The sequence below is a fragment of the Toxorhynchites rutilus genome, chromosome 2 (assembly GCF_029784135.1).
Source record: "Toxorhynchites rutilus septentrionalis strain SRP chromosome 2, ASM2978413v1, whole genome shotgun sequence".
Taxonomy (NCBI): Eukaryota; Metazoa; Arthropoda; class Insecta; order Diptera; family Culicidae; genus Toxorhynchites; species Toxorhynchites rutilus.
This window is the reverse complement of record NC_073745.1, coordinates 315,124,221-315,151,403: the sequence shown is the minus strand read 5'-3', so window position 1 is coordinate 315,151,403 and position 27,183 is coordinate 315,124,221. Positions and strand designations below refer to the sequence as shown.

Below are 27,183 nucleotides of genomic sequence, written 5' to 3'. Positions count from 1 at the left end.
TGCTCTGGGATGAAAAAAGCGTAGCAGTAGGATAATGTCAGGAGGATTAAACAGAAAAATCGGACAAAAATAGATGCTTATCAGTGAATGTTCCAAAAATCCTGGATAATCCATAAAAAATAGAAACATTGACATCATTGATGCCAAGTCCTGATAGGGATACACTGTATTTGAAACACTGTCAATATCCAATAAACCACAATGTGTCATGCTACTTACCATTCACGAATATATAAGCGAAAATGACTGCATGATTCAGATACTTGAACAGAGGGAGAATATTCGCTTTTGTTGTACTAAGTGAATAATCGAAGCAAGAAACGAAGCTTGTCGATTGCACATCCGAGTTGAACCTAAAAATGGACACCACGCTCAATGACCGCATGGAAGTTTGAAACGCACACATCATCTCTTTTTGACTATCGTGAATAATTGCTGCATAGACAAGTTCTCATTCGGTCATCGGCGAGCGACGAATGGGAGAGGAATTAAAAACTAAGAACTGGATCAGTGTTGCGACATACAGCGAATGTGTGTCAAACAATAGTTTTCTCGTTCTCGTGTGTGATTCGCAGCATGTAACAACAAACGAATGCCACTGGGGGAAATGTCTTCTGGAAAATCATTAGACAGAGGAATTCATTGTTGCTCCTCTCTGATCCAATACGTTGTTGGTGACAACTCCGGTATAGCACATTATTGAATCAGTATTGTTAACTTTGCATTGTAAATTATACCTTACTTTGAACCGATGAGGGTATTAATGTCAAAGATCTTCTTTTGAATGTGTCTATATTTGATAATTTTATTGCTATTTATTTATAACTCAACATCTCGAGTTGATCGAAGAAAATATGGAATGGAATCCTTTATGTTACAATACACCAGAGATATGAGGTTCATTTGGTGTATGAACATTGCTTACACGTATACATTGAAATATTAGGTGTAAGTTCCTTCGGTTTTACAACAGATACCTTAATTTGATTAATATTCCCCAGTGAATCAAATTTCCAGACATCCGTTGGACAGCTACTGTCATTGCGCGTCTTTTTCAGTATATCAAAAGTTGAAGCGTAAACAACATAGCTTTTTGCCACTTCGAATATGTCGAATTTCGTACCAACGTGAGTGTTACTTCATTACTTCAATATGAACAAAGCTGAGTAAAGTTATCACATTTTGGTGGAAGTTTATGGTTACCATGCTCTAACTGAGCAAACGTGTCAGACGTGGTTTGCACGGTTTAAAAGTGGTAATTTTGACTTGGAAGACGAAGAACGTTCCGGACCGTCAAAAAACTTTGAATATGAAGAATTTGAGGCTTTACTCGATCAAGATCCGTCACAAACGCAACAAGAACTTACATATACACTTGGAATAGCTCAGCAAACCATATCCGATCGTTTAAAGCAATGGGAATGATCCGAAAGATAGGACATTGGGTGCCGTATGAATTGAAGCCATGAGACATCGAACATCTTTTTTTCCATGCGAACAACTGCTTCAACGATATAAAAGAAAGGGCTTTTTGCATCGAATCGTTATTGGCGATGAAAAGTGGGCCCATTACGACAATCCTAAACGTCGGGCAACGTATGAATACCCCGGCCATGCATCAACATCAACGGCCGCGCGGAATATTCACGACCAGAAGGTTATGCTGTCTATTTGGTGGGACTGGGTGTGGTGTACTACATATGAGCTGCTTATACTGAATGAAACCATTACGGGGGACCTCTACCGATGACAATTAATGCGGTACTCATTTACGGTATTTTAGCCTCAGCATTGGATAAATTCAATGGTACTCCTATTATCAACATTTCTGGTGTCAATATTTCAACTGTATAAGATATGCGAGTCCACAAACAACATTGAAAACGAATAAAAACGATTGTAATTACGGAACAAAGGCAATGGTGTGATATGCCACCAACAACGTGCATAACGTCAAGGAAAAAACCCTTTCCTAAACGTCAGAGCTCCGCCCAATCGAGAAATATTGGACCATCTTCAATTAAAACTTGAAGAAGACCCAGACAAAAATTGTTGGAAGCGAGAAGCAGTTCAACGTAAACTGCGTTCTGCGGCAAACAATGTGGATGATGTATCCCCTTTCTCCGTACAGTAACACTGCATTTGCATTTCTAGCGGGCAATTAATGCGAGATTCACGTAGATTGGTATAACAAACCTGTGCTTCATTGCTTCAGTATTGCTCGCTTACGATGGCATGGGTAGGTAAGCACGGAAAAGGAAATGAATTAGATCTATGCGTACTAGGGAATTACATCATAATGTAACACTACGGTTGAAAAGTTCGTAAGTCTAGATGGCGCCTCTTGCAAAAATCTACTTGACTATCACAAAGCACCATCTTCCGATGGAAAACGTGTCAAAACTTGACAGCAATCGGTCGATTTGTTCGTGAGTTACAGCATTGAGATTGAAGCAAATGTTGTTATTGTGTATAAAATGGGAAAATTACAAATCGATGAAAACGATGGCAAAATTGCATGAATTAGGCTTCGAATTGCTTTCGAATCCACCGTATTCTCCAGATCTGGCCCCCAGCAACTAGTTTCTGCTCGCAGACCTGGAGAGAATGCTCGCAGGCAAGAAATTTAAGACCGATGATGAAGTGATTACCGAAACTGAGAACTATTTGGGAAAAACCGAAAGTGTACTATGAAAATGGTATCGAAAAGTTGCAAGATCACTATAATCGCTGTATCGCCCTCGAAGGAAATTATCTTCTATATATATATATATATATAAATGGATTTTTGTCTGTCTGTCTGTCTGTCTGATTCTTATGGGCTCGGAAACTACTGAACCGATCAACATTAAAATTGGTATGTAAGGGTTTTTGGGGCCGGCGAAGGTTTTCGTGATAGTTTGAGACCCCTCCCCCCTCTCTAAGGAGAGCTGCCATACAAATTAAACACAAATTTCTACATTACTCGGGAATTAATCTAGCAAATGATACCCAATTAGGCATATTGAGGCTGCCATACAAATGAAACACAAATTTCTGCATTACTCGAGAATTATTCAAGCAAATGAAACCAAATTAGGCATATTGAGGTTTTAGGATGCAATAAATATTTCTATGGTGGTTAGACCCTCCACCCCCCTTTCTATGGGGGGGGCTGCCATACAAATGAAACACAAACTTTTGCATTACGCGAGAATTAATCAAGCAAATGAAACCAAATTAGGCATTTTGAGGTTTTCTAAGGGGGGCTGCCATACAAATGAAACACAAATTTCTGCATCACGCGAGAATTAATCAAGCAAATGGAACCGAATTTTGCATGTGAAGGTTTAAGGGTGCAATAAATGTTTTTACGGTGGTTAGACTAACACCCCCTCTCTAAGTGGGAGCTGTCATACAAAATTAAACGGGTCGATTAGAAGATCGATCAATGAACAGTTCTGCGATTGGACCAATGAACTTGCTCATAGTAAGAAAACGTGAATGTTTGAGGGTATTGATAACAGAAAACAAATTTTGGGCGGGACTAAGTTTGCCGGGTCAGCTAGTGTTGAATAATAAAATTGAATTTTGCAAAAAAAAATTGTTTTACCTTATAAACTTTTCAGCCGAACTATTATAGCATATCAAACAAATCCTAGAAACATTCTAATTCGATTGGGATGCGAATCATCAAAATCTGTTCGCAGCATAACATAGTTCTGAACGTGAAAACTATTTAATTAAAACGTGATATATTTTTTGATTTAGTACTAATGGAAGACGTAATTCTGCATCAAAAATAAGTCAATAGAATTTACACTGCGGTTCACAACTATAGAACCACTCATTTTTTTCTAAGTATTCAGAGACATGTATTGACGTTAATTTTGTAAAGGAGTGAGAGTTTTTCCATCTGGTTCTATAGTTATGAAACACTGGAATTTTAGTTCTTTATTGTTTCGCGCCTGAACACAACAATAAAGTTCAAATGGCCAGTCTTCTAAATGAAGATAGTTATTATATCCTACACTTCTTCTTCTCAAATGGCACTAACGTTCCTAGAGGAACATCGCCACCTCAACGCAGTATTACTTGTGTCATTTTTACTAGTACATAGTTGAGATTTCTATGCCAAATAACACGCCTAGAATGCATTTTAAGTGGCAAGCTCTAGAATACGCGTGACCACAGTGCAAGTCGGTGGAAATTGCTTTGACGAAAAATTCCCCCGACCAGAGCGGGAATCGAACCCTAACCCCACCCACGGCGTGTTAGGTGTGACGCTAACCACTCGGCCACGGGAGTACATATCCTACACTCAATTCAACCGACTTCTTACATAGCTCTGGAGACTCAGAAGAAATGAGTGGTTCTATAGCTGTGAAACGCAGTGTATTAGTTGTGCTGAGGCTTTGTAATGTGTGTTCCATGATGGTCTGTATTGATCGAAGATAACAAATGCGCTTATGACAAAAACGATCAGAGCCTAAACGGTCACTATAAATTGTTTGTGTATATATTTTTTGTTCAGTGTATCAGTCAAGTTTAGCTTTGTTTTGACTGGTATAATTGTCGATAAATGTAAATGCCCAAATTGAATGTTTGTAAACGTAATAACCCAACATTGCTCCGAGAAGGTTACGTATGAGGCGAAAAAAATATCTGTCAGTATTGACAGATGTTCTTCCGGTAGAAATCAGAGGGAATAGGGAGAGGAATCTGGGGGAGAGGTTGGGTAGACTCGGGCACTTATTCCGGAGCAAAGAAACGACACACCAGTTGAGAAGTTAGACATTGGAAGAAAGATTGATAAGAGATTGGAAGAAATGTTGTTGAAATCTGCAAAGCTGGAAAGAGAATTAAAAGTAGAGGATTAGCACCGATACTAACCCATGAAACTTCCCCATCTATATTCTTCTATCATCAAAGCAAGTTCGTTCGCCAAGACAACCTCTCGTGTCCGCAATTCGCTATTCCATTTTACAGGTGTTGATGACCAAGTTGAAACAGTCTTTCCGAGCCCATGAGAGAATAAATAATGAAGTGAGCTGTGCCGTAGTTAACAAAACATATTCAAATGGACAGAACTGGGAATTGTCAACGTTCTCGCAATGCTTACAAGATAAATTATTCAGAGTTCAGTTGTTTCTAAGCGTAGAATCGCCAACAAAATCTTAATTGCAATGCGAAAAAAGTTGTTTGCAGGATCTAGGTCGAGTTCCATTCCGCTTTTACTGCTTTTACTTTTACTTCAATTGACGAATTTACGTTGGATTTACAACCAGATGGCACAGCGAGTAAAATGAGGGTGTTTTGTTTTTTGGTATGAAATTCGTTCAAATTTTCTAGACAAAGCAGAGTTTATCTTCAAATTTCCCGGTTTCATGTATTCTTTCCACGCTGAAAAGGTTAGAAAATCATCATTTTACAATGTGCTATGTATATTACGAGGAATGGCTTGTTATAAGTATTGTAACTTTAATTTTTTTCAATTAAGTAAACGATGAATAGGGTGTTTTGCGTTAAAAATACTGCAAATCCTTCTCGTATCGACCCCCACATAATCAATGATATCAGCCAATTTGATATGTTATCGATTTCATCGCAATTATCCATAGTATCAATAACCGGTATGCATTATCAAACTTAAAATTTTCGAAGATTATCTATGACTTTGGTCAAATAGCGTGTTGAAACCATCGTAAATATACAGAACTCCAACTTTCTTACCATATACTGACGACATTCAATGGCTGAAATGAATCTAAATTGAAATAAAATGAATAATCACCACCGAATATTGCTGTTCAGTGCGTAAAATAAACAAACACCCTCAAATTTGTGGTCCGAGTTCTAATGTAGATGTCGCATGAGCTGATTCAGCTTTGCGTAAATTCGTCAATATCTCTTGGAAGTTTGCTTGTCGATGGAGTCCTTCACTATACGCTGTGGGCTTCGATGTGACTGGAATGTGACAGCATTTTTGGTATGGTTTGATGATATCACCATAGAGAAATACATTTTCTCTTTCAATGTTACTAACGTTTCTAGAGGAACTTCGTCGTCTCAACGAAGTATCAAGTGCAAAGCACTGTGATCTGCATTCTGCACTTTTATTCAACTGATTGGTGGTGCATTGAGGATCATTACCCCAACTCTTCGTTTTAGATCAACTATATAATCTCTACAAGTTTCTCCTAGAATGTCCGGTGCAACGATAAGATTATGGCGAATCTTGATCACAGAGCGCTGATTCTTGAAAGGATGTTCTGAAATGTTCTTTGTGCAGTAAAGCCAAAGCGAAGTAGAATGTACGATTTAGTCAGGAATTTATCAACAAAATCATTGAACCACTTTAGATACAACTCGCACGCACACACTTAAGCCAACAAATTCCAAAAATGATAAAAACATTGAAATTTAGGAATGATAATACACATTATTCCGAGCTGTTTTCCAACTGCTCTACGCAATAATGTTGGGTTTGCCAGATGATTGTGTACAATTTCCTCGTGATTCCGTCAACTCTAAATGTCAGAATCTACAGCGTAAAATCAGTACTTTATGTTTCTGCAGAATTGCGTTATTTCATTTCATTTCCATAATAAGTTATGGACAATTGTATAAAAATAACATCGTGTACACAAAGTGTAATCTGTCTCCAAATCCAAAAAACGCACAGTATCAACATGTTTCTGTTCAGAATATAAGTTACGGGAATTTACAGCATTGACACGGTGGCCGCTGTTCGGAAAAGATTTTCAGACAATATCAGTTTAATCGAATGGCTTGTATTACTGCAAACACATACACACCACTCGTTTGTGAGCACTCAGCCCGTTTTCGGTCAAGCTACGGTCATCCTACGCATGTCCCTGAACGCCATGTCAACATGATCTTCCATTCTCCGTAATGAAGCTCGCCATCCGCCATTCGCACCTCCAGAGTCTGGTTTGTGATGTAGATTCGATGGCTAGCATTTGTTTCGACGTTCAGATCTGCTTGCGGTTGCAAGTTGCGGGCTGTGGGTGTCAACAAAGTTCGCTACGTTCTGATCACAACGCCTACGCGTCATTTAGTGGATGTGGTGTTTGGTGTGATCACAAAATCTGCTCCATCGGCATGTCTCATCGGTTGGTGCTTTGGTCTTTGGCCAAAATAAACAACTGATTAAGTGAAGCAATGATTGAAAACGTTTAGTTTAGATTTTTATATTTCATCAAGCCGCCGGAAATCGAAGTTTATTCGAAATATGATCGGCGTCTCAAATTTTGCACGATAACCACAAACTGTGACAGCGACGATTAAAGCGTGCGTAGGCAGCAGAGGGTTATTTCCGTCTGGAGTCATGTCGCGACTTCGCACACAACAGAGACTTTCGATGCACATTTTATATCTTTGACCGAGGTGGTTGCCCACATCTATCACAAACATTGCGTGTAACGTGAGTTAACTTTGAAAGGTTTACACAGTGCTTAGCAAATGAGCTAACTTCACTAAGCTATAGTTTATGTGCTTGGACAAAGTAATATGATAGGATGGAATTTTGAATTTTGTGCGATATCCAGAAGAACATAGGATTTTGTTTGTTCAACTGTGTTTTCACTTTCATATCATCTTCTCTGTCACAGAATATTTATTCATTCCATCATGTTGAAGTGGTTCTACTGGTTGCGTATTACGAACTCAAACTAATTTAAATTCTAATTGCGAAATTCCACCCAACGCGTTGATTATCGAAAACTAAACAAACGTATGCTGACACAAACTTCCCAAACCGTGTAAAAATTTCCGCCGCCAATTTAGTGCGAGTAGACCGAATCTCGAGGTCGGCCCTATTGTTAATGGAATTGGTGTTCCCAATGTATGAAAATGAAAACCAACTCCCTCCCGAACATAGGGGAGCCGCGGGTAAGACGGACAGTGGGGGTATAATGGACAGCTGGTTGATTTGTATAGTTGCATTATGAATTTCAAATTTCTGTTGATGGGAAACCCTTCTACATGCTATTCTATAATATTTAAACCATCCTATGACAATGAATACTGATCAAACGTGGAATAGAGAAACAAAAACCATTCGATATGAGGTATTTTGAGTGGTTTAATTGCAAAATTGAATTCACTGATGGTTATATTTCAGTTTGTTAGTTGACAGAGAAGCGTTATTAGGTATGTACGGAAAAGTAAATTCATTCATAAGTGGTAAATTTAAATTATTGAAATAATTGCACTGGGGGGATGAAATGGACAGTCACATCCAGAGATGCCAACCTTCCTGATTTTTCAGGATTTCCCAGACTTTTTGGCACGCTCCCTGATATCCTGACAAACACTCAATTTTCCCTGATTTTTATAAAATGATCCTGATTTTCCCTGATTTTTTACTCTTTGCTTTTTGCATTTTTTACTTTTTACTTTTTGCTCAGAAAAAAAATCCATATAAATATACTGGGAGTTTTGCTGGTTGTGTATGAGAACTGTCATAATAGTCTACATTAAAAAGTTTTCTGGTCCGCGCTTACATGATGCTTACTCTTCCTTTCGATTATACTCTATCTGTTCGCATTTTCGAAGGTACAGTGTCGACATTTTTTGAATTTTGAAATTGACGTGAAACAAATATAATCTATAAGAATCATATGCCTGAAGGTTCTCGCAATTCAATCTCAATAAAACGAAGAGTAGAAACAGAATTGGAACGGAAACGATGAAAGGAATATTAGCGACCAAAAATTATGTACAGTTAAATAAAAACGATACAGGTTTCATTACATGTTCGCAGCAAATAACATCCAATGTACAAGAATTTTAGAAGTAAGAACGTGTAAGCATCTTTTTTTTTTATTAAACTGTAATTATTATTAAAAAGTGTTTTATTTCTTGAAGAATATATATTAAATTGTTTGTAAAGCAAAAAGTTGTAAGAACGATCAGTGAGACACGACAAATGAATTAGCAGGTACACTTCATATGTTTAAAATCTCCGTTCATGTGCATCGGTTGAAACATGGTTACGTAAATCGTTACGACTTGTGAGTTTCATCTATGCATCGATTTTTTTAAAGCAAATTGTGGCGGGTCATGAAAACAGGTCATTTAAAACAATCAGACTGACTTCACGTGAAAAAAAAATATGATCTGGTTCAGGTGGTATTGGAGAGGAATTCTGTATTGTGAGCTTCTACCAAGCAACCAGTCGATACATTCCCACAAATACTGCTCGCAACTGGACAAATTAGCTTCCATAATTAGATAATGTTTGGCTACCTGAAAGATATCAGAACTTCCTGAATTGATTGCAAAACAACACTGTGCATATAAAATTCAAAAAATAATACTTTTGTTTCTCAAAAATGGGTACGAACTCTCCGGACAACCTCATATGAACTATCCTGATTTTCCCTGATTTGTTTTTTTCATTCTCCCTGGTCACATCCATAATCACATCCAATGCATGATGGAAAGTGAAGGGAACAATATTGAACTCTTTTCTTATTTTGCTCTTTTTTTTTGTTCTATTTCAGTTACTGGACGCACAAACACTGAGAGAGAGTGAAATTATTCCTCTCGCGAGTGATAAACCTCTACGCTTCGTATATTATGGACACTGTCCATTACCCCCCAACACATCTTGTCCATTATACCCGCATCGATAAAAATGTTCTACTTTTCTGCTTGCTTTATTTTCCGTAAAAAACATGGGAAAACATATTTTTATAAAACATTTGGCCAGTTATTTCGAAAACCAGTATATTGAACTGTAAGAAACTGCTTTTAAATTTTTGAAAAAATGAGTTTAGAAGATACAATTGAAGTTTTCCATAACATGTCCGTCTTACCCCTATCTCCCCCACGCATTTCTCTCTCTGTCTCTCTCTCGCGAGAATTATGAATGATATACCAAAAACTTGAAGCCTGAGGTACCATTAGGCGGCGGTGGTGCGCCCAGCACGGGTTCAGCAGCGGCGCCTCCGACCGGTTCGGTGCCAATATAGGGTGAAAATAAAGCAAACTAATGGCTAATACACTGCTGAGTGTCGCGTGGGTGTTGCTCGGTGTGCGATCGGATAGGGCTACATTGCATTGCTTCATCAACATCGTCGTCGTCAAAAGTGCCACTCGCGGGCATCAACTCTAGCGCTGGCGGCCATGAGGCATTGATGACAACTTTTTTTTTTTGCTCTCTATCTCTGTTGGGCGAGCGAGCAAGCTTATGATGTAGAGGCAAAGTCAATGCAAGCTGGTTGGTTAACATGGCTCAGCTAAGACTTGTGTAAGCTCATAATGCTATGTTTATTGCAGCATTCGCGATCGGGGTGGCAACTAACAGTAGATTTATGGTTCTGTGGAGTGTTGAACCTTCTGTCATATTATTCCTCAAGTAATGACCGACCCCACGTGAAATAATATTGGGTTCCGTTTATTGTGATTGATTATTCAAGGGTTCGTAATTTGATGATCGAATTGTTATGTTACGTAAACCAATTTTGATGCTCTCGTGTGAACTATTGAATTTACGAGGGTTGTATCATGAATATCTGGCCTAAATCAGTGATTGGACTGTTAGTATTGAAAAAAAAGTGACAGATTTGTGATTTTTTTTATTCCATTTGTTTTGTTAGGCCCATTTTAGCAATTCAACTGAACAGAGCGTACATTTTTATCTAACGATAATTTTGTTGTATATTACACAGCAGCCTTTTTTGGCGTAAGAGTATTCCTCTCTCTTCGATACACATTCTTGTCTATTACACAGTAGCCATTTAGGCGTGAGAATATTTCTATTGTTCGTTGGACTATACACAGCGGAACTGTTGATATCGAGCTTCCATTGTTGTGTTATTAATAGTACCGTTTACCGATGCAAAAACAAATGACTTCTGCAGAATTCCAGCTCAATGCCTCAAAACGCTCAATGTTTTGATTTTTTGATCATCGAGAATCTTCCAAGAGAAGAGTACATGAATTCTAATTTTTTTTCGTCAATACCAAATTACATTAAACGTCGCATAAATGCATAAAACGTCGAGATCTGGTTTATCGCTGGAGCAACTACGCAACTCCATTTGATAACTTTACGCATGAAAGTCGTTTTAAATGTGACATTCTCAGATGTGTTCAACAGCTATGAGTGTGTCGGCACTTTTTTTTTTTTATTAATTCGTTTATTTTTACAGGCTCAGTTACTTAAGTTTAAAGGAGCCGAATTCTTAAATATAATTTTAAAACTATATATATATAAACATTTTTCTTACATCTATGGTTAGTAAGGTGGAAAACCGATTACTCGCGGTGTACTCGAGTTTAGGAGGGTGACATATTTTTAGGAGAAGGATGGGATATAAGGAAATTGTAACAATGTTGATGAACACTCATTTCATAAATCTATTCGTATATCTATAGTGTATTTACATTTCAACTTATTCTACTATTTATAGCAAGGGGACGAATTACCCGCAAAGGAAGGAAAGGAGGGTATAAGGATGTAGGGACAATCACACACGAAGATCTATAGCTTTAAGAAAAACATATATATGGGACATGTAATCAAGGTCTAACCGAGCCAACACATCTCTCACCGGCACATTGGGCTGTCTCCCTCGGGCCCGAAGGGAGTTTTCTAAATTCGATCTGGCGACCAGATACACCTCGCACGACCAAACAATGTGCTCGATGTCGTGATAACCTTGGCCACAAACGCAGAGATTGCTGCTGGCAAGATTGAAACGAAAGAGTAGTGCATCTAACGAACAGTGATTGGACATGAGTCGGGAGAAGGTGCGAATAAAGTCCCGACTCAAGTCCAGACTTTTGAACCATGGTTTGAGGCTAACCTTAGGGATAATCGAGTGAAACCACCGGCCCAATTCATCTTCATTCCACTTGCGTTGCCAGTTAGCGATGGTATTTTTGCGGACTAAATGTGTCGGCACTTTGTCTTTTGTACCTTTAAAAGATTGAATTGCCTGTTCATAATGGAGACTGCAGCAGAACAGTCAGGACGAAAAACGTGATAAAACGCATAAGGGAGCAAATTAGACGAGATTCGGCAAGATTTGGTCGCTAGCAGAGGAAACTACAGTAAATGCCTGAAAAACGATGCACAGGATCCTCGGAGAGAACCATAGACTTAAATGGTAGAGGAAATAATCAGTATCATGTACCATCGATAACGTATCAAAACCAAGTAAAGAAGCAAAAATCTTTTGGCCTGACACGAAGAATATGGTATTTCGTTTTCAGATGAAAGAGCCTTTCTTCTTCAGTGTGTAAGGGGTGGGACGATCAAAAATTGGATAATTTAAGGTGTAAATTGCAAAAACCTCAACACCCTTCATTTTTGTAGGTGTGTGCGTGTGGAATGATTCTTCAATTTCAATTTTGACGTTCACTTTTCGATTCTCAAGATGGCATCCAAGTTAGGGGAGCAAAAACTGCTTCAAGTGAAAGTTTACTTCTTCTTGATATTTAGTAATCCGGTTGGCGATATCTAGTATCAGTCTATTCATCTCCCTTTCGAAGTTGTTGTCTTGCTGCACCTTGCTAGTCGAATCACCTTCATGCTCGTTCTCGAAAATGTCCGGTGTTATGTCTGAATGTAATACTTTTGATGGCGATCGCCAACTGATTCACGGGTCAGGATTGTCCAAAATAAAAATACTGCAGTAAAACCGCAGACTGGGAATTCATGTCTATGTGATATATTCTTATTTTCATGTGAAATACTAAAATTAGTTTACAAGTTTGGGCTCCTTAATCATAGGAAAGCCTGGAAACTATTTACGAATTTTATAGAGGATTTCTTCGATTTACTTGTGACAACCAACACTTATTTGAAGATCTAACACCTTTTTTTTCATACGGACAGAGACAGATGTTGCGGAGGCCACAAAGATCGGTGCTCCAGGTTCAGCATTTGGTTCTCACAGAAAAACACGGCGGCGGTAGTAAGTTGATGTATGGTACATTGGTGGCTTCTGGAACTGGAACCATGGAGTTTATCGATTCGGCGATGGACACGATGGCTTAATTGATTTTCCTGAGACGTTACCTGCAGTGCCCCGTTCAGAAATTGGGTCTCCCTTGTGATCACTACTTTCAACAGAATAATAACCCGATGCAAACTGACCTCATCCTGCGGGGATACCTGCTCTATAATGACGCAATCAACTCAAAACACCTCCGTAATCACCGGACTTGAACACTATTAAGTATCTATGGTGGGAAATCAAGAACCATCTGAAGAATAAAAATTCAGGGAACAAAGCGGAACTCAAAACGACGATTACGATACAGAAATCTCACCTCGGCGCTTGCAGGAAGTGCTGGACGCTAAAGGGAATACTGGGGGATTGGTTTTTGTTATCCGTTAACATTTCTGAACTAATTTCAATTTTCTTTTTTAGAAAGACTTGAACTGTACATTCATTTTTGTCACGTCTTAATTGGAAATTCTTTGTTTGTATTTTAAGCATGAAGTAGAAATGAGATCATTTTAATTTTTTTCTCATCACTACATGAGAGTAAAATGAATCGAGTTTACTATGAATCTGAATCGCATTTAATTATTTACTTTTTAACCCCGAAACCTCAAAAATAACAAAGCAGCACGAGGTGTATACTCAATTTTGGGATTGACTGTATGTCCTGACTAATGATGCCGGTTGTGATGAAAATATACAGCATTATTCTTGTTCACGGCCGTATCTGGCTTTCATTGGAACGACTCGATTCGATCATTTTCGGAAAAGGTATTCTCATTTTTGTTTGAATCCGTACGACTGAGACTTTTTTCGAACGTAAAAATTTGGATGTGATCAGAGCACTTCACCTTTTCTAAACAATTCGAAACCTAGATCAGTGCAAGGATGTGAGATATCTTGAATAACCGAATTGACAACCGACGTCAACATTTTTTTCACACAACTGAAATTGGACGATTTGTTTGAATGAGCTTCGTGCTTCGAGCGAAATCGAATGGACAGAACTTAGGAACGTGTTTGATTCGAACGAAAACAAAAATATGGATGATAGTCGGAGACTGGCACGATTATGATGGATTTTTGACGTAGGACTAAAGGGTGTGTCACATCAAATTGCATCACGGAAAAAACGCTGTAGAAATTTTATTTTTAAGAATTATATCTTCAGCTTTCGCTTATAATCAGATAAGAGTGTATAGATCACGTTGACCATGCTTCACTGTTAATTTTTCGTAAATTTGGAAATATGTCGTCGAACGAAAAAGAGCGTCGTGAATTAATCCTGTGCACTCATTTCGAGAATCCGGAGTTGTCACATCGGGACATCGGTAAGATGCTGGGAATCGTCCAATCCACGGCCAGCAGAGTACTAAAACGATACTTCGAGAACCTAAACATCGACCGGAAGGTGAAGAACGGCAAAAATGGATGCTCCGTCAGTGAAAAAGATCACAAGCGCGTAGTTAAGCAGTTTAGACGTGATCCGAGAAGTTCGGTTCGGGATGTCGCCAATAAGCTGAATTTGTCAAGTTCATTCGTCCAGCGGACCAAGCAGCGGGAGGGCCTGCGTACATACAAGGTTCAGAAGGCTCCTAACCACGACGAAAGGCAAAACATGGTGGGGAAGACGCGAGCCCGGAAGCTGTACACCGAAATGCTGACGAAGCCGCATTGCCTGGTAATGGACGACGAAACCTACGTCAAAGCGGACTTTCGTCAGCTGCCGGGCCTGTTGTTCTTCTCCGCAGAGGACAAATTCAGCGTTCCGGAGGAGATTCGCAAGCAGAAACTATCCAAGTTTGCCAAAAAGTACATGGTGTGGCAAGCGATCTGCTCTTGCGGAAAGCGGAGCGCCCCCTTCGTGATGACCGGCACGGTAAACGGGCAGGTTTACCTTAAGGAGTGCCTACAGAAGCGCTTACTACCACTATTGAAGCAGCACGAGGGCCCGACCATCTTCTGGCCGGATCTCGCTTCGTGCCACTATTCAAAGGACGTGTTGGAGTGGTACGAAGCCAACGGGGTCACCTTCGTGCCAAAGGAAATGAACCCGCCCAACGCGCCGGAGCTTCGCCCAATAGAGAAATATTGTGCGATTATGAAGCAGGCCCTCCGGAAGAACCCAAAAGTTGTCAAATCGGAGGCGGACTTCAAGAGAAAATGGATTTCTGTTCAAAAAAAACTACAACCTGACGTTGTACAGAACCTTATGGACGGGGTAGAGAGGAAGGTGCGAGTATACGGGCTTGGGCTCGAAGTATGAATAAAAATAAAATGCCAAAAGTTGTTCAATAGTTTTTATTTTACTGTCTAAAATTTTCAAAAGGATCGGTCTACTGGGCGAATTTCTACAGCTTTTTTTCCGTGATGCAATTTGATGTGACACACCTTTTACGTCTAACCGTTCAATATAGGGACCTATTTCAATATTTCAGTGTGAAAAAGTGTTCAGTTTTTGAACGCTAGTACCACCTCAATTAATGAATGGATTTTGGTTCCAACTAGACACATTGATAGAAAATATCCTCAGCAATTGTTTATATGCTACACATTACGGGTTCTCAGCTCATATAAAGTTAAAATTGATGAAACATTGGAAGAAAGAATTCCCTACTTTCCCATACATTTTGTCTGCGCTCCCGCAGCGAACAGCTATTCATCACAAACAACCAAGGGTACGGGCGAAACGTATGGACAAGGTGAACGTGGGGGACAAAAAAGAGATTATAAATAAATATAGGCTACAACGTTAACTTTATGGCTATATAAAGAGAGCGATGGTGGTGCTTGGGCACATTCTATCATCGGACGCCAAGCAGGAAAGACGCTATCTTGAGATTGGTTTTGAGCATAAGAGATATCGCTGCATTTGCAGGGGATAAATGCGATGCGATACCGCAAGACGGAGAGACAGGAGTTTCTATGCGATGTGGAGCAGGAGAGCTTATCGAAGTGTGTTTAAAGCGTTGGAAGCGTCGCGCCGAGTGAAGGAGAGGCTAATCGCGCTCGATTTGATTGAATGCTGGAATTTTAAACGGTTTTATTTAGCTGTGACATGTTTGTATGTAACACGCTTGTCTATAGCGCTGTACCACATTATTTGAAATTTGACCCCCTTCCTGTTGACCGATGATCCGAAATTTGGAACACACCTTTATCTCTGCAATCATTATAAAACTGCGTATTTCATTATCTTGAAAATCCAAGATGGCGGCCGCTACAAAATGGCGGATACATATTTTCTCAAAGCACAAAAAAGCAAAAAAAATTACAAATCAATATGGGTATCAAATGAATGACTTGACTAGTAGAGCACAGTTATTCATGAGGAAGGCAAAACCAAATTTTATCACGATACCAGATAATTCCTATTACGATATGCTTGCCATTGTGTGTGTGCGTTGCCGGCTGAACAATAACCCCTACAACATTGGCACCGCGTTTGAGTGTTTAGATTCAAATACGAAACAATTTGTCGTGTGCTGAGGTTGGTAATTCTTGAATCTGTGCTCCATGATATTCGAATAATGGACACCCCTTGGTGTAGTCCTACGTCTCTCCGGTTATGTCCCCAACATTACCCACCCGTCTTTTCTTCCAAGAATTAAGTACGTTTTTTATGCTATTTCGCTGTTTCGGGTCAATCATGAAGTGTAAAGGATGGAATGATCAAGATTTGGTCATATTAAATTAGAAATTCGATTTTGATGTTTGCTATAACGTGATGGTGGTGCCCAAATAAACCCTCTCCCAAACCCCCAGAGTATTGACCCTAGAGATACTTTGGACCATCGACAAGCAGAACTGGAATAAGACACAATCAACGCTGGAAAGCGAAAGATAGCTCAAAGCAAATTAGTGTTCTGCGGCGAACAAAATCGCCGATTTACAAAAATTAATAGCGGATGTTAAGTAGAAGATATAGCTGTTCGAATTTGGCAAAGCGGAAGCGTAGATGAATATTTTTCATTTGTTTGATATTGATTGAACAATTGAAGAAAAAATACGATGACACATTGATTTCCATGTCCAGGGACAGAGATGGAATGTGTTAACTTTTTTTTACTGACATTGACATTGAAATTTCTGTTTGATCCGTGCTGGTCCCTGCATGTCCCTGAGCTTCCGCGGCCGAGTGCCAGCCTACTTGATCGCTATGCCCGTGTTGTCAGAACTGGGCATGCCATACATCTTCTTCTCCGAAAAAAAACCTGAAAAAAGACTAAAAGAAGAAATACATGTGGATTTTGTTTCAGTGTATTTTTCTCCACATAAATCATTTTAACCACCTTTGGGATTTATTAGATAATTGATGACGTTTATCTAACAAAATATCGAGTCAAGTTCTGTTCTCCATACGGCTGTCCCTAGCACGTATTTGTTCTGCGCGGTCGTTCGGATCCGAAAATAATTTTACTTCCAGTTTTACACAGCACGGTCGGTCCCGATCCGCATTTCTTTCCATTTTCTTCTGTATCCATACGGTAGTCCCGAGCCGTATCCGTTTGTGCGGTCGTCTCGATCCGCGCTTATCCAATTTAACTATACAGTTTCATCGCACGGTCGTCCCGATTCGTACTTATTTAAAAAAAATTATCTATTTTTACCTTGCTATATTTTAATAAATGCACTTCGGAAACGTGCAATTTCAGTGTCACTTGATTCTCACGCAGAGCCCCTGAAAATATTTCGGTTCAAGGCAGTTTTCGATTGCCCGTTCAATTCACGCTTCTGGCAGGATCGCCAAATTGTGTGTCCCTGAGCTGCCCGAGGTCGAACAGTGACTGCCTGCTGATAAGATGGTTGAAAATGTGCTGAGTGCCAGCCCACTTGATCGCTAAACTGACGATCAGTGTTGCCACACGTACAGATTTATCTGGAAAGGTATAGATTTTTTCGTTATGTTTGGTACAGATTCTGTACGGCACAGGGTACAGATTTCCGTCAAAAAGTACAGATTTTTTCCACGCGTGAACTTTCTTACATTAGAATAAAGCAAGATTATGGTACATGACGACTTTTACGCTGCAGTATCGCTGCTGATCATAAAAGTATTTATAATGCAATAATTGATCAGTTTTAGATCCCCCGCAGTCTGCAGCCAATTTTACGGCTGATAGTTTGATCCTTCTCGCGTTACGTGATTTGAGCACGGCGCCTTAATGAAAGACCCGTTATAAAAGATTACAAAAATATTCTTAAAACGTTTCCTTGTAATTGAAGCTACACGAGATAAAACACTATTATATCTCGACGGGAGAAAACCATGGACCGATCTCGAACCGGATCGTAGGGCGCGTGGGTTATTGGCGACCTCACGGTGCCAAACCACAAATTGGTCCACACAGCACCCTTCTCGAGGTGCATAACAACCAACGCGCTGGGCTTCTGACAAGCCACAATTTTAGCTGTTGCAGTTTGTTTCAAAAAATCATTTTCACATTTCGATGTAAGCCCACGCAAACGTGTGTGAGACGAGTATTCAGATTTGGTTCGGACTCGACCGGCAGCAAAATACAAAAATAAATAAAAGAAACTTATCGTGGTTTTATGAAATAAACTTGAAATGTTTCGCGTCGCGTAGTGCCAGCCTTTGTGTTGCCCGGCGTTGTGCGCGGTTCGTACGTAGGTGTTCCCTCGAAAACCACGGTTCCTTGCATCCCCTTCCCGATAAAAAAAAACGAACGCGACGAGAGTGGCCGCAGTTTGTGATGAATACATACACACGCATCTGCATAGTTATGGGTGCTTTAGTATCCCCAGAAAGCGACCAATAATAATAAAAGAAACGCAAGGCACGGAGGTGAAATGATGAATGTGACAGTAAACTACATTGTTATTGTACGTGTCCCAATAATAACCGGTCGACGGGTTTGTGGAGGGTTGGGGAAGGTTTGAACTTTCTGTTATCCTCTATCCTCTCACCGGAGGTGTGATAGGGAGCGACAGTTTTATGATTGAGTTGTATCGATAACAGATTCCTAGATGGCGATGGATTATAACAGAACCGACATGGTCATGGGTAACCCTTACAAGTCGATTGATCAAGATGATGTAAGGGCTTCAAATGCATCTTAGTTGATTTCATCTCATCCACCCGAAGGCGAATCATGACTTTATAACTGGGGTGAATTGGGAAAATTTGTTAGGTCGTAAACTTGTGTTATATGGCCCCCTAATGATGGTTCTAGATGGACGTGTGAATTTACGACGTATTATGAGGTGGAATAGTTTATTATGAGACCGGAGAAGTGTGTGTAACACACTGAATTGATTAAATTTTTTGGTTAATCCGTTTTGATGTTTGATTACTTTGAAACACAGAAAACCATTTGATGACAAACGCTCCAGGTGATCCGGCAAATCACCGATTAGTCGATGGTTTAATGGCCATTTAACAAAGTACCCTCCACAAACCGCTGAAGTCACTACAGATGGTGAGCTATAATTACCTTGATTGATGCCTCGAACTAACGATGACATTACTACCTCGACGGTGAGAATTAGCTGACGCCATAAGTCGCGGAGGTGGTCTCTGGCGTGACAACCGGTTCTCCCGGTGGTGCCAATCTTTGGCCATGTTTCTTTCCCGGACAAAATTAATCATCAATCAACGCCTCCGCAGCCACAATTGAAAACCCACCGCGCTAACGAATTCTGTTGTCTTCTCCTCTGTCACGCTATATGTTGTTTCACTTCAAACACAGATCACTCTCACATGTTAATGCACTCATGTGTTATTTCCATAATGAGTTTCGTTACACTTATTTTTTCATTTCACACCCACGAATCGATAGCTGTTAATGATATTTTTATGTAACGCCACTCCGTTGTTAATCGAAACATAAAAAACGATACGCCGATATTATCGTTGGGAAATGCACCAATAGATTCCACTCCATTGACAATGCCGTACCAGCAAACCACATAAAGAGCATGACCACAAAACAATTGGCAACGGACACTTTGCCACTTGCTTCCTCTTGCGGCGAGAGTACTTCCTCTCATTTATTACCCTTCATAAAATATCCCATTTAATGCACTAATCGAACTATGCTTTCGTCACATCATTAACACATTTTCGCGCATATCAGCATATCGCACGCGGGCTACACTCCCAAAAAACACCACGAAATCGCGTTTCGGGCTTCCAGATGGTCGCGTTCGAACGGCGCATTAGCGACTGACTCAACAGCAGCTCTTGCTCTGGGTTTGCGATGGGTCTAAAGTTTGTTTTTCCTCCTCTGTACCCTTGTTCGTCTCCGTGGTCGTCGTCATGTTTATCGTGTGGGTTTGGGGTTGGCTCCGATGATGGTTTCCCTCAGTGCCTTCCAAACAACAGCGATTCTCTCTTTTTTTCCAGGGTTTGTTGATTTTCTCTCTGTTTCCATTCGAAAAAAAGAGCGTCAATCCATTTCGTTCCGTCGCTGAGCTGAGTCCGTCCACCCACTAGCCGTGTGGACAGGTTTTCGTACCCACGTGCGCCACACTTCACCAAGCCACTCGCGCTTGGTCCACTCCCGTATAATTGCGAATAAACAACACACAACTGAATATCGAGCTGAAGTTCCGTGGAGACGACCACGCACGTGTTACCGTTGTTTGTGTTGGGCTCTCTTGGGTTTCCCTGCAAGCACCCATATGCGGTGTTGCATGTTTTCCCCGGTCACCTTTATTCTATGGGATCTGTTGAATGTCCAGGGTTTACTTCAAAATAATTGAGTTAGGCGTATTTCTTAGTGTTTCTACAGTTCACAGAACATACTCGTATATGTTTTACCATAATTTTTTGGCAGCACTGGTATGCCTAGGGATGAAATCGAACATTACATATCAGCATTATCATATAGAGAAGATAGGTATAATATGCACCTACCCGGCAAATTGCCCACTTTTGCCCACAAGATTATAAACAGGGATGTGGAGTTGGAGAAAAGATTCTCGATTCCGACTCTGATTCCGACTCCTGTTGAAAAAATGAATAAATTCGAAGCCAGGTATTTCATAAGGATTTTTTTTAAAATTTATTGCATCCCACAACTACACTGCCCATGTTTGTATAGGAGACGTAAACGACAAAATGAACAAAATCGACTTTTTCGCTGTTACGCATTCTACACAACGTAATACGTATGCTCAACATGCGAACAAACAATTTTTTGTTCGTAAACATTTGAGCAGTTTTGAAAAAACGTTTCCGAAAAATCACTGTTTGTCCGCATAACAGACGTAGTTCCATACAGCTTTCATACATCGTTCGAAAATCAACAATTACCAGTATTATGTGCTACAAGCTAAATTTATATTAGAATCACATTTTTTGTAGAGTTCAAACATGTCTTCTATGATAGTATCTTATCACTTTGCGTTTCCTAATAAATGAATTTAAGAAACCATTGAAACGCTGCTCATATAATTACTATTCTCTGTTCACTGCGCTGCGATGAACGTAGAGAAGTAATTTGGTTTTTTATGTTGTAACGACTTAAATTTCTGCATTTGAATTTTCAAATAGGAAACAATCAAATCAGTAGTAGAATATACAGTCAACTCTCCCTCACTCGATGTTCTGTAACTCGATATGTTCTCTAACTCGATGAATTTCATGGCACCCTCGATTTTACAAGTATTTTCCTTTCCATACCCAGTTCCAAACATAATCGAGCAATCATTGGCCCGATATCGACCGAAACGAAGTAATATGCTACAAAAGTGCTGGAATCTACTTCCGCCTTGCCCCCGCAGGCAGCACTGTCTATAGTTGAACTATAATTGTATGCATTTTTTTTTGTACTGAGCGAAACGGCATCACTGTAGAGATTGCTTTTTCTCTTTCTCTCAAAACTGTCATTCAAAACATAACAGAGAATGACTCGAGAGCTAAATTTTGTAAGTAAGGATAATTTTGGTGTTCAATTATAAAATGAGGGGCTTAGAATGAAAGGGGTGTAAGTGATTTGATCGAATTCTCTACATCAACTTTCTCTTTTGGTCATAACTTAGCTGCAAATACATTCGCAACTGTATTTGACAATGCGGAAGCTAGGTCAGAACCTCATCTATCGGATTCTATAGCAAACTCAAATTGGAACGTTTTTGCAGTTGAGTTATTAACAAAAGAAAAAGTTGATGAAGAGAAATCGATCAAGTCACTTACACCCCTTGCATTCTAAGCCCCTCAAATATAAATGATGTTTCCTTGAATTAATTTCAGAAACAAATCCAACAACACGGAGACAAAATACAGGCGAATTTGTGGTGAACGCAGCTAGTTTTTGTTGATATTATATATCGCGTCAAAGGAAGGAAAGCAGCAGCAACAGCAGAAATGTATAAATGAAAATGAAAAAATAGCTGAATGGAATGAAAACGGAGTTTGCAGCTTCGGTAAAATATTGTTTTTGGGATCAGACCAAAGCGCTCATCTCACCATAATCACCAACAACAACTTCAACACGAACGTAACCAAGTTGAATAACCGTAAGTATGACTGGTTTTAATTTTTACTTATGATATAAATTTCGATCTCTTAATTTCATTTCAGAAAAAAAAAACTCATCCATCTCAGCTGTCATGATTGCCCACGAAGTTAGGTGTGTCTGCTAGAGGGAACGAAAGCGACAAAAATGATTGAGCCGACTGCGATTCCGATGAAAAAATTGGTAGCCTTCGGGAGTTTACTGATGACCGTATAATCGCTGCGAATAGTATACGCCAAATTATTATAAAGAAATATAGCCATAAAAACGGTTGAGCAGTACTGCAATCGGTCGACGCGGTGCCAGATTGGCACAGGTTTGGCTCGAAATTGGTTGTCGAATACGAAGGGTAGGTCGACAAAATCGTTGCAAAATGGCACGATATCGGTACCGTTGTCGACACCATCTGGTCGGACCAATCCGGCACAACAATGTAGAGTGGGTAACTCGATGCCTCCCTTACTCGATGGGTTTTGATTCATTTTTCCAAGGATTTTCACCTCCCTAACTCGCGTGATTTTTGCGTACATGTTTTTGTGCGTTATTAACTCTGATTTCAATTGCTCTTGAAAGTGAAGACGAAGTGTTCGTGTCATCAAGAAATTTCTTGTATGGAAAACCCCGAAAAACCTTTCGAACAATTAAAGCGCTAACCATTGCGCAACGTTTGAGCATCATCGAGCAGGTCAAAAAGTATGGACGGAAGGGGTCTGAAGCTGCACAAGATTTCAGTATTGCACAAAGTACGGTATCAACACTATTCAAGCAGAAGAAAAAATAGAATCGGAATGGAAAATTGAATCTAGACCAAAAGCATATAAGGTTGGTCAAAAAGCTGGAGCGGTCAATGGAATTTTTGTTTTATCAAGCCTGAGAGAATAATTTAGATCTCTCAGGTTCTATTCTTCGGGATATGGCTTGCGAATTTGTCCAGAAACTGGGAATTTTCAACTTTAAAGCACAGCCAACATGAACGGAAGCGATAAACTACCGTTGCTGGTCAACGGAAAGAGTAAAAACCCACGATGTTTCAGAAAGAAGAAGCCATTACCAGTGATATACGAGAGCAACACCAAGGCCTGGATGGCCTTAATGCTTTTTGAGAAATGGATCAATGTTGATAGTGATATTTCGCTGGCATAATTAATGCGTCGTGAGCTTGCTGATGTCGACAGTACAGCACCGTTCGATTGCTCAACGTCCTTCAATGATTAGTGCGAAAAGGGCCAAAATGTGATTTGCTGTGATCTGATGCCAGATACCGACATATTGAAAAGTTTTGAAAAAGCTGGGAAACACGCTGAAGATAGTAGTCCTATAGAGTTTGAGAATATTCAGGCAGGTTCAGATGATTCTGTCGAAATCACTCCTTCGAACGTTAAATCACATCTGAAGGATATGTCCGGAATATTGAAATCAACTAAAAATATTCCTGTGAAACTATTTGAACATTTCTTTGTGATTGAACAGTTCTTGTGCGGTCGCTACAATTTAGTTAAAATAACATACTTAATCAATATTTGTCAACCTAGTTCCTTATGCAAGTCGGAATCGATTATATTTGATTCGATTATATAATATTTAAGACTCGATTATATACAGTTTTTATAATTCAAATATGAATAATTTCAAGAAAAAAATTAACCCTTCAACATTAAAGTGAAATTTAAATGCCTTTAATACGAACAGGGGGTTAAAAATAGCGATTTTTGAAAATTTTGATTGGATTTTTATCAGGAATTGTTTATATCGATATTGCAGCGAATTAAGAAAGATAGAAGTTTGGCGTCAAAGAACAAATTATAGAGTGGTTAGGAATCTTTAATTTGATTGATAGAAACAATCGAGTTTAGTGTGATTTTTTGGGATAAAATCAATAATTACATATTTAAAAAAATTCTAACTTTAAAATTTTCCACTTCCAAAATGTAAAATCACATTCACTAATCCAGTCATTTAGATGTTCCACTACTATATCCTATACTAAATTTTCTCATCTTTCGAATGAAAGCAACAGAATCGGTTTACGTAGCGTACTTTTCAATTTAGAGCCAGTTTGAGGCAACAGAGTCCGAAACAAAAAAAAAAGTTCTATAACTCTGTTATCGTTGAAATTCGAACATATGCGTAGTACAATTTTTTCCGTGAAATATAACCGTTTATCAAACCCCCTGAGAGATTCTGGATTTTTTTTTATGTGAGAAAGGTGTTTAATAAAAAAAAATGAATAAATGTTCTGTATCTCGATACCTCCCTAACTCGATGGTCCCCTTGGATATCGAGTTAGGGAGAGTTGACTGTATATAATATTGGTTCTTGGCATTATCACTCATCAAATTCGACATCGAATAATGCAACGTACTCAACATTTACTCATAACGTTAGTGTAAGTAAGAAAAATCAGACTTTAAATAATCAGTCAGTTTAATTCACTTATTTTTATAATAATCAGTTACATAAATGAACAGCCTATTTTATCATGGTATCCAGCCGAAGATATGATTTAGACAGCTGTTTTATAGAAATTTTATTGCAAATTTCTGCTGTTTAATTTACTTTGCGAACATCTATTTTGAATACTTAACCTGTTGCGAATCGATGAAGTAATCGTGAGCAGGACAATGATTTCTGACTGCTTTATTTTTGATGAGCTTCAAAACTATAATTTAACATTGTATAATACTAATGTGGTTTAAGGTTAAGTACTGCTAATAACTTACAATTCAGTGGATATAGTAGATATGCACCGAAGTACTCCTCTCTATCTTATTAGCATTTATCGAATGCCGGTTATGGTTCTAACAATTAACAAAAGTGTTTCGCAAGTCTTTACCCAGCATACCGTTTGAAAGATTGCTCTCGGAGTTGACGTGCTTTTGCGAAATTTGTGTCGGCCTCCTCTGATCGAAAAGGATCTTTCGTCAAGGTTATTGTTTTCTCGGCTGCTGTGGCAACATAACCCAAGTTCAATAAAACACATCGATATTTTCTTAAACTTATTCCATTTTTTATTCTTTATTTGCTAATCTAATACAACTGATATTAGAATTTTAATCTATTTGAGTTTCTAGCAAATTAATCCAACTGCCATGTTTGTCTATCGGTATTAGAGCCAAAACTTTTTAAATTATAAAATCCTTTTGTGATTTTTGTAGCTGAAGCTGGTCAATGAAATTGAATGAAGACTTAAAACATCTTTCAGTTGTTTTTTTTTGTCAATATCTTCAATTTCTTCATGTGATGGTTAGTCCATTGGAATTTCTTCCAAACCTATTAGATTTTATTCGAAAACAACTGAAACTATCGGCGGAGACGTTTTGACTACTATCGGAAAGGTAAATGCTAACACTACAGACAAAGCAACCTGGTGATCACGTCTAGTTATAAACGATTACATTTCCATATTTCACGATTCACTTCTGTTTTGCTCCGCAGGTTTACTGTTTTGCTTGTCGCAGGTACAACCACACGTTTGTCTTGTATGAATGTCGTAACGCATCACAACAAGACCCAAATTTTATTTAATTTTGTATGTCTGCAGTGGGTCAAGAAGTGGTGACTGAATGCAGATTTAATAATCGCGACGTCTCTGGTTCGAATCTCGATGTTGCTTTTCATTTTTTTTACTTTGCACTTGGTTCATGTCGGAAAATAGAAAAATGTCTCCAAATTGACGAATATACGTTAGATTTTCTGGTTGAAATGATGGCGCAGCGAATTAAATGATGATGTTTTGTTTTTTTGGTATTGGTTTGATTTGTTTTGAAAAATCTGAAATTTTCTGAAAATTTCTCGGATTCAAGTATTCTTTCTACGCTGAAAAGGTTTGAAAATCATCATTTTACATTGTTTCATTCATAACATATGACGAACGATTCGATACAAGTATTATAATTTACATTTTTCACTACACTGAGATTAATAGTTAGTAAATACGACGAATTTTTTGGTACATGTTACCTATTCTCTAGTCATTTTCTACCCTACTAATCATTGGTACATATTACGAAAGAAAAATGGTAGGCACGAACGTCAAACAAACTTCGATTTGTTGGTCCAACATTGGTGCAATAACAGTGAAAATTTTGCTTCTCATTTGGGAGAGATAATCATCAGGGATAGTAAAAATGTTTTTTAATAATTATTTTTAATTTAAAAAATTCTATTTGATTACATTTAACTTCACATACTTAGAATACTCTTCCTGCTGCATCGCTCTAGTTTGCATTATTTAGGGAGTGTCGGTAGCACCAGCACGTTTCATCCGCATTTTGTTCTCTCGTGTCTCTATGAAGAAAAGAAATACATATGTTAATAATATTAAATATGTATATATGTAATGAAACGTAACATCAACAAAATGCTTACCTCCGAATCGCTTCATCTCCAAAATAGAAATGGCGATTGCAAAGTGCGCACATCACAGATGTTAGGAATGACAAAAAAACAAAGTTACTAATGGTATGAAGTAAAATCTACGAATCTCTGGTAGGAACGTTCATTGCGTCTGACATCGCTTTTACGCAATTTTGGTAATATTTACAAAACATTTGTATATTTTACCAATGTTTTGGCTACTAAAGATTTGGTAGCTGCTTTTACTAAACTATTTCTCCAGTGTAGGTAAATGATGGATGGTATTTGTTGCGCTTCAAATATTGCAGATCCTTCTTGTGTCGGTCGAAAGGAAGCCCCTGCATAATCAATGGTATCAACCAACTTGATATTATATCAAT

At 38.8% G+C, this 27,183-nt stretch overlaps 1 protein-coding gene across 1 annotated transcript in view; it reads right to left on the bottom strand.

Moving 5' to 3' along the window:
* LOC129765436 (uncharacterized) overlaps positions 1-20,147 on the bottom strand; it is an 84,508-nt gene extending 64,361 nt beyond the window's left edge. Inside the window, exon 1 of the mRNA XM_055765759.1 lies at positions 19,421-20,147. Within this exon, the coding sequence (XP_055621734.1) occupies positions 19,421-19,575 (155 nt within the window). The 5' untranslated portion in view covers positions 19,576-20,147. The remainder of the gene's footprint in view (positions 1-19,420) is intronic.
* Positions 20,148-27,183: the final 7,036 nt, after the last annotated feature.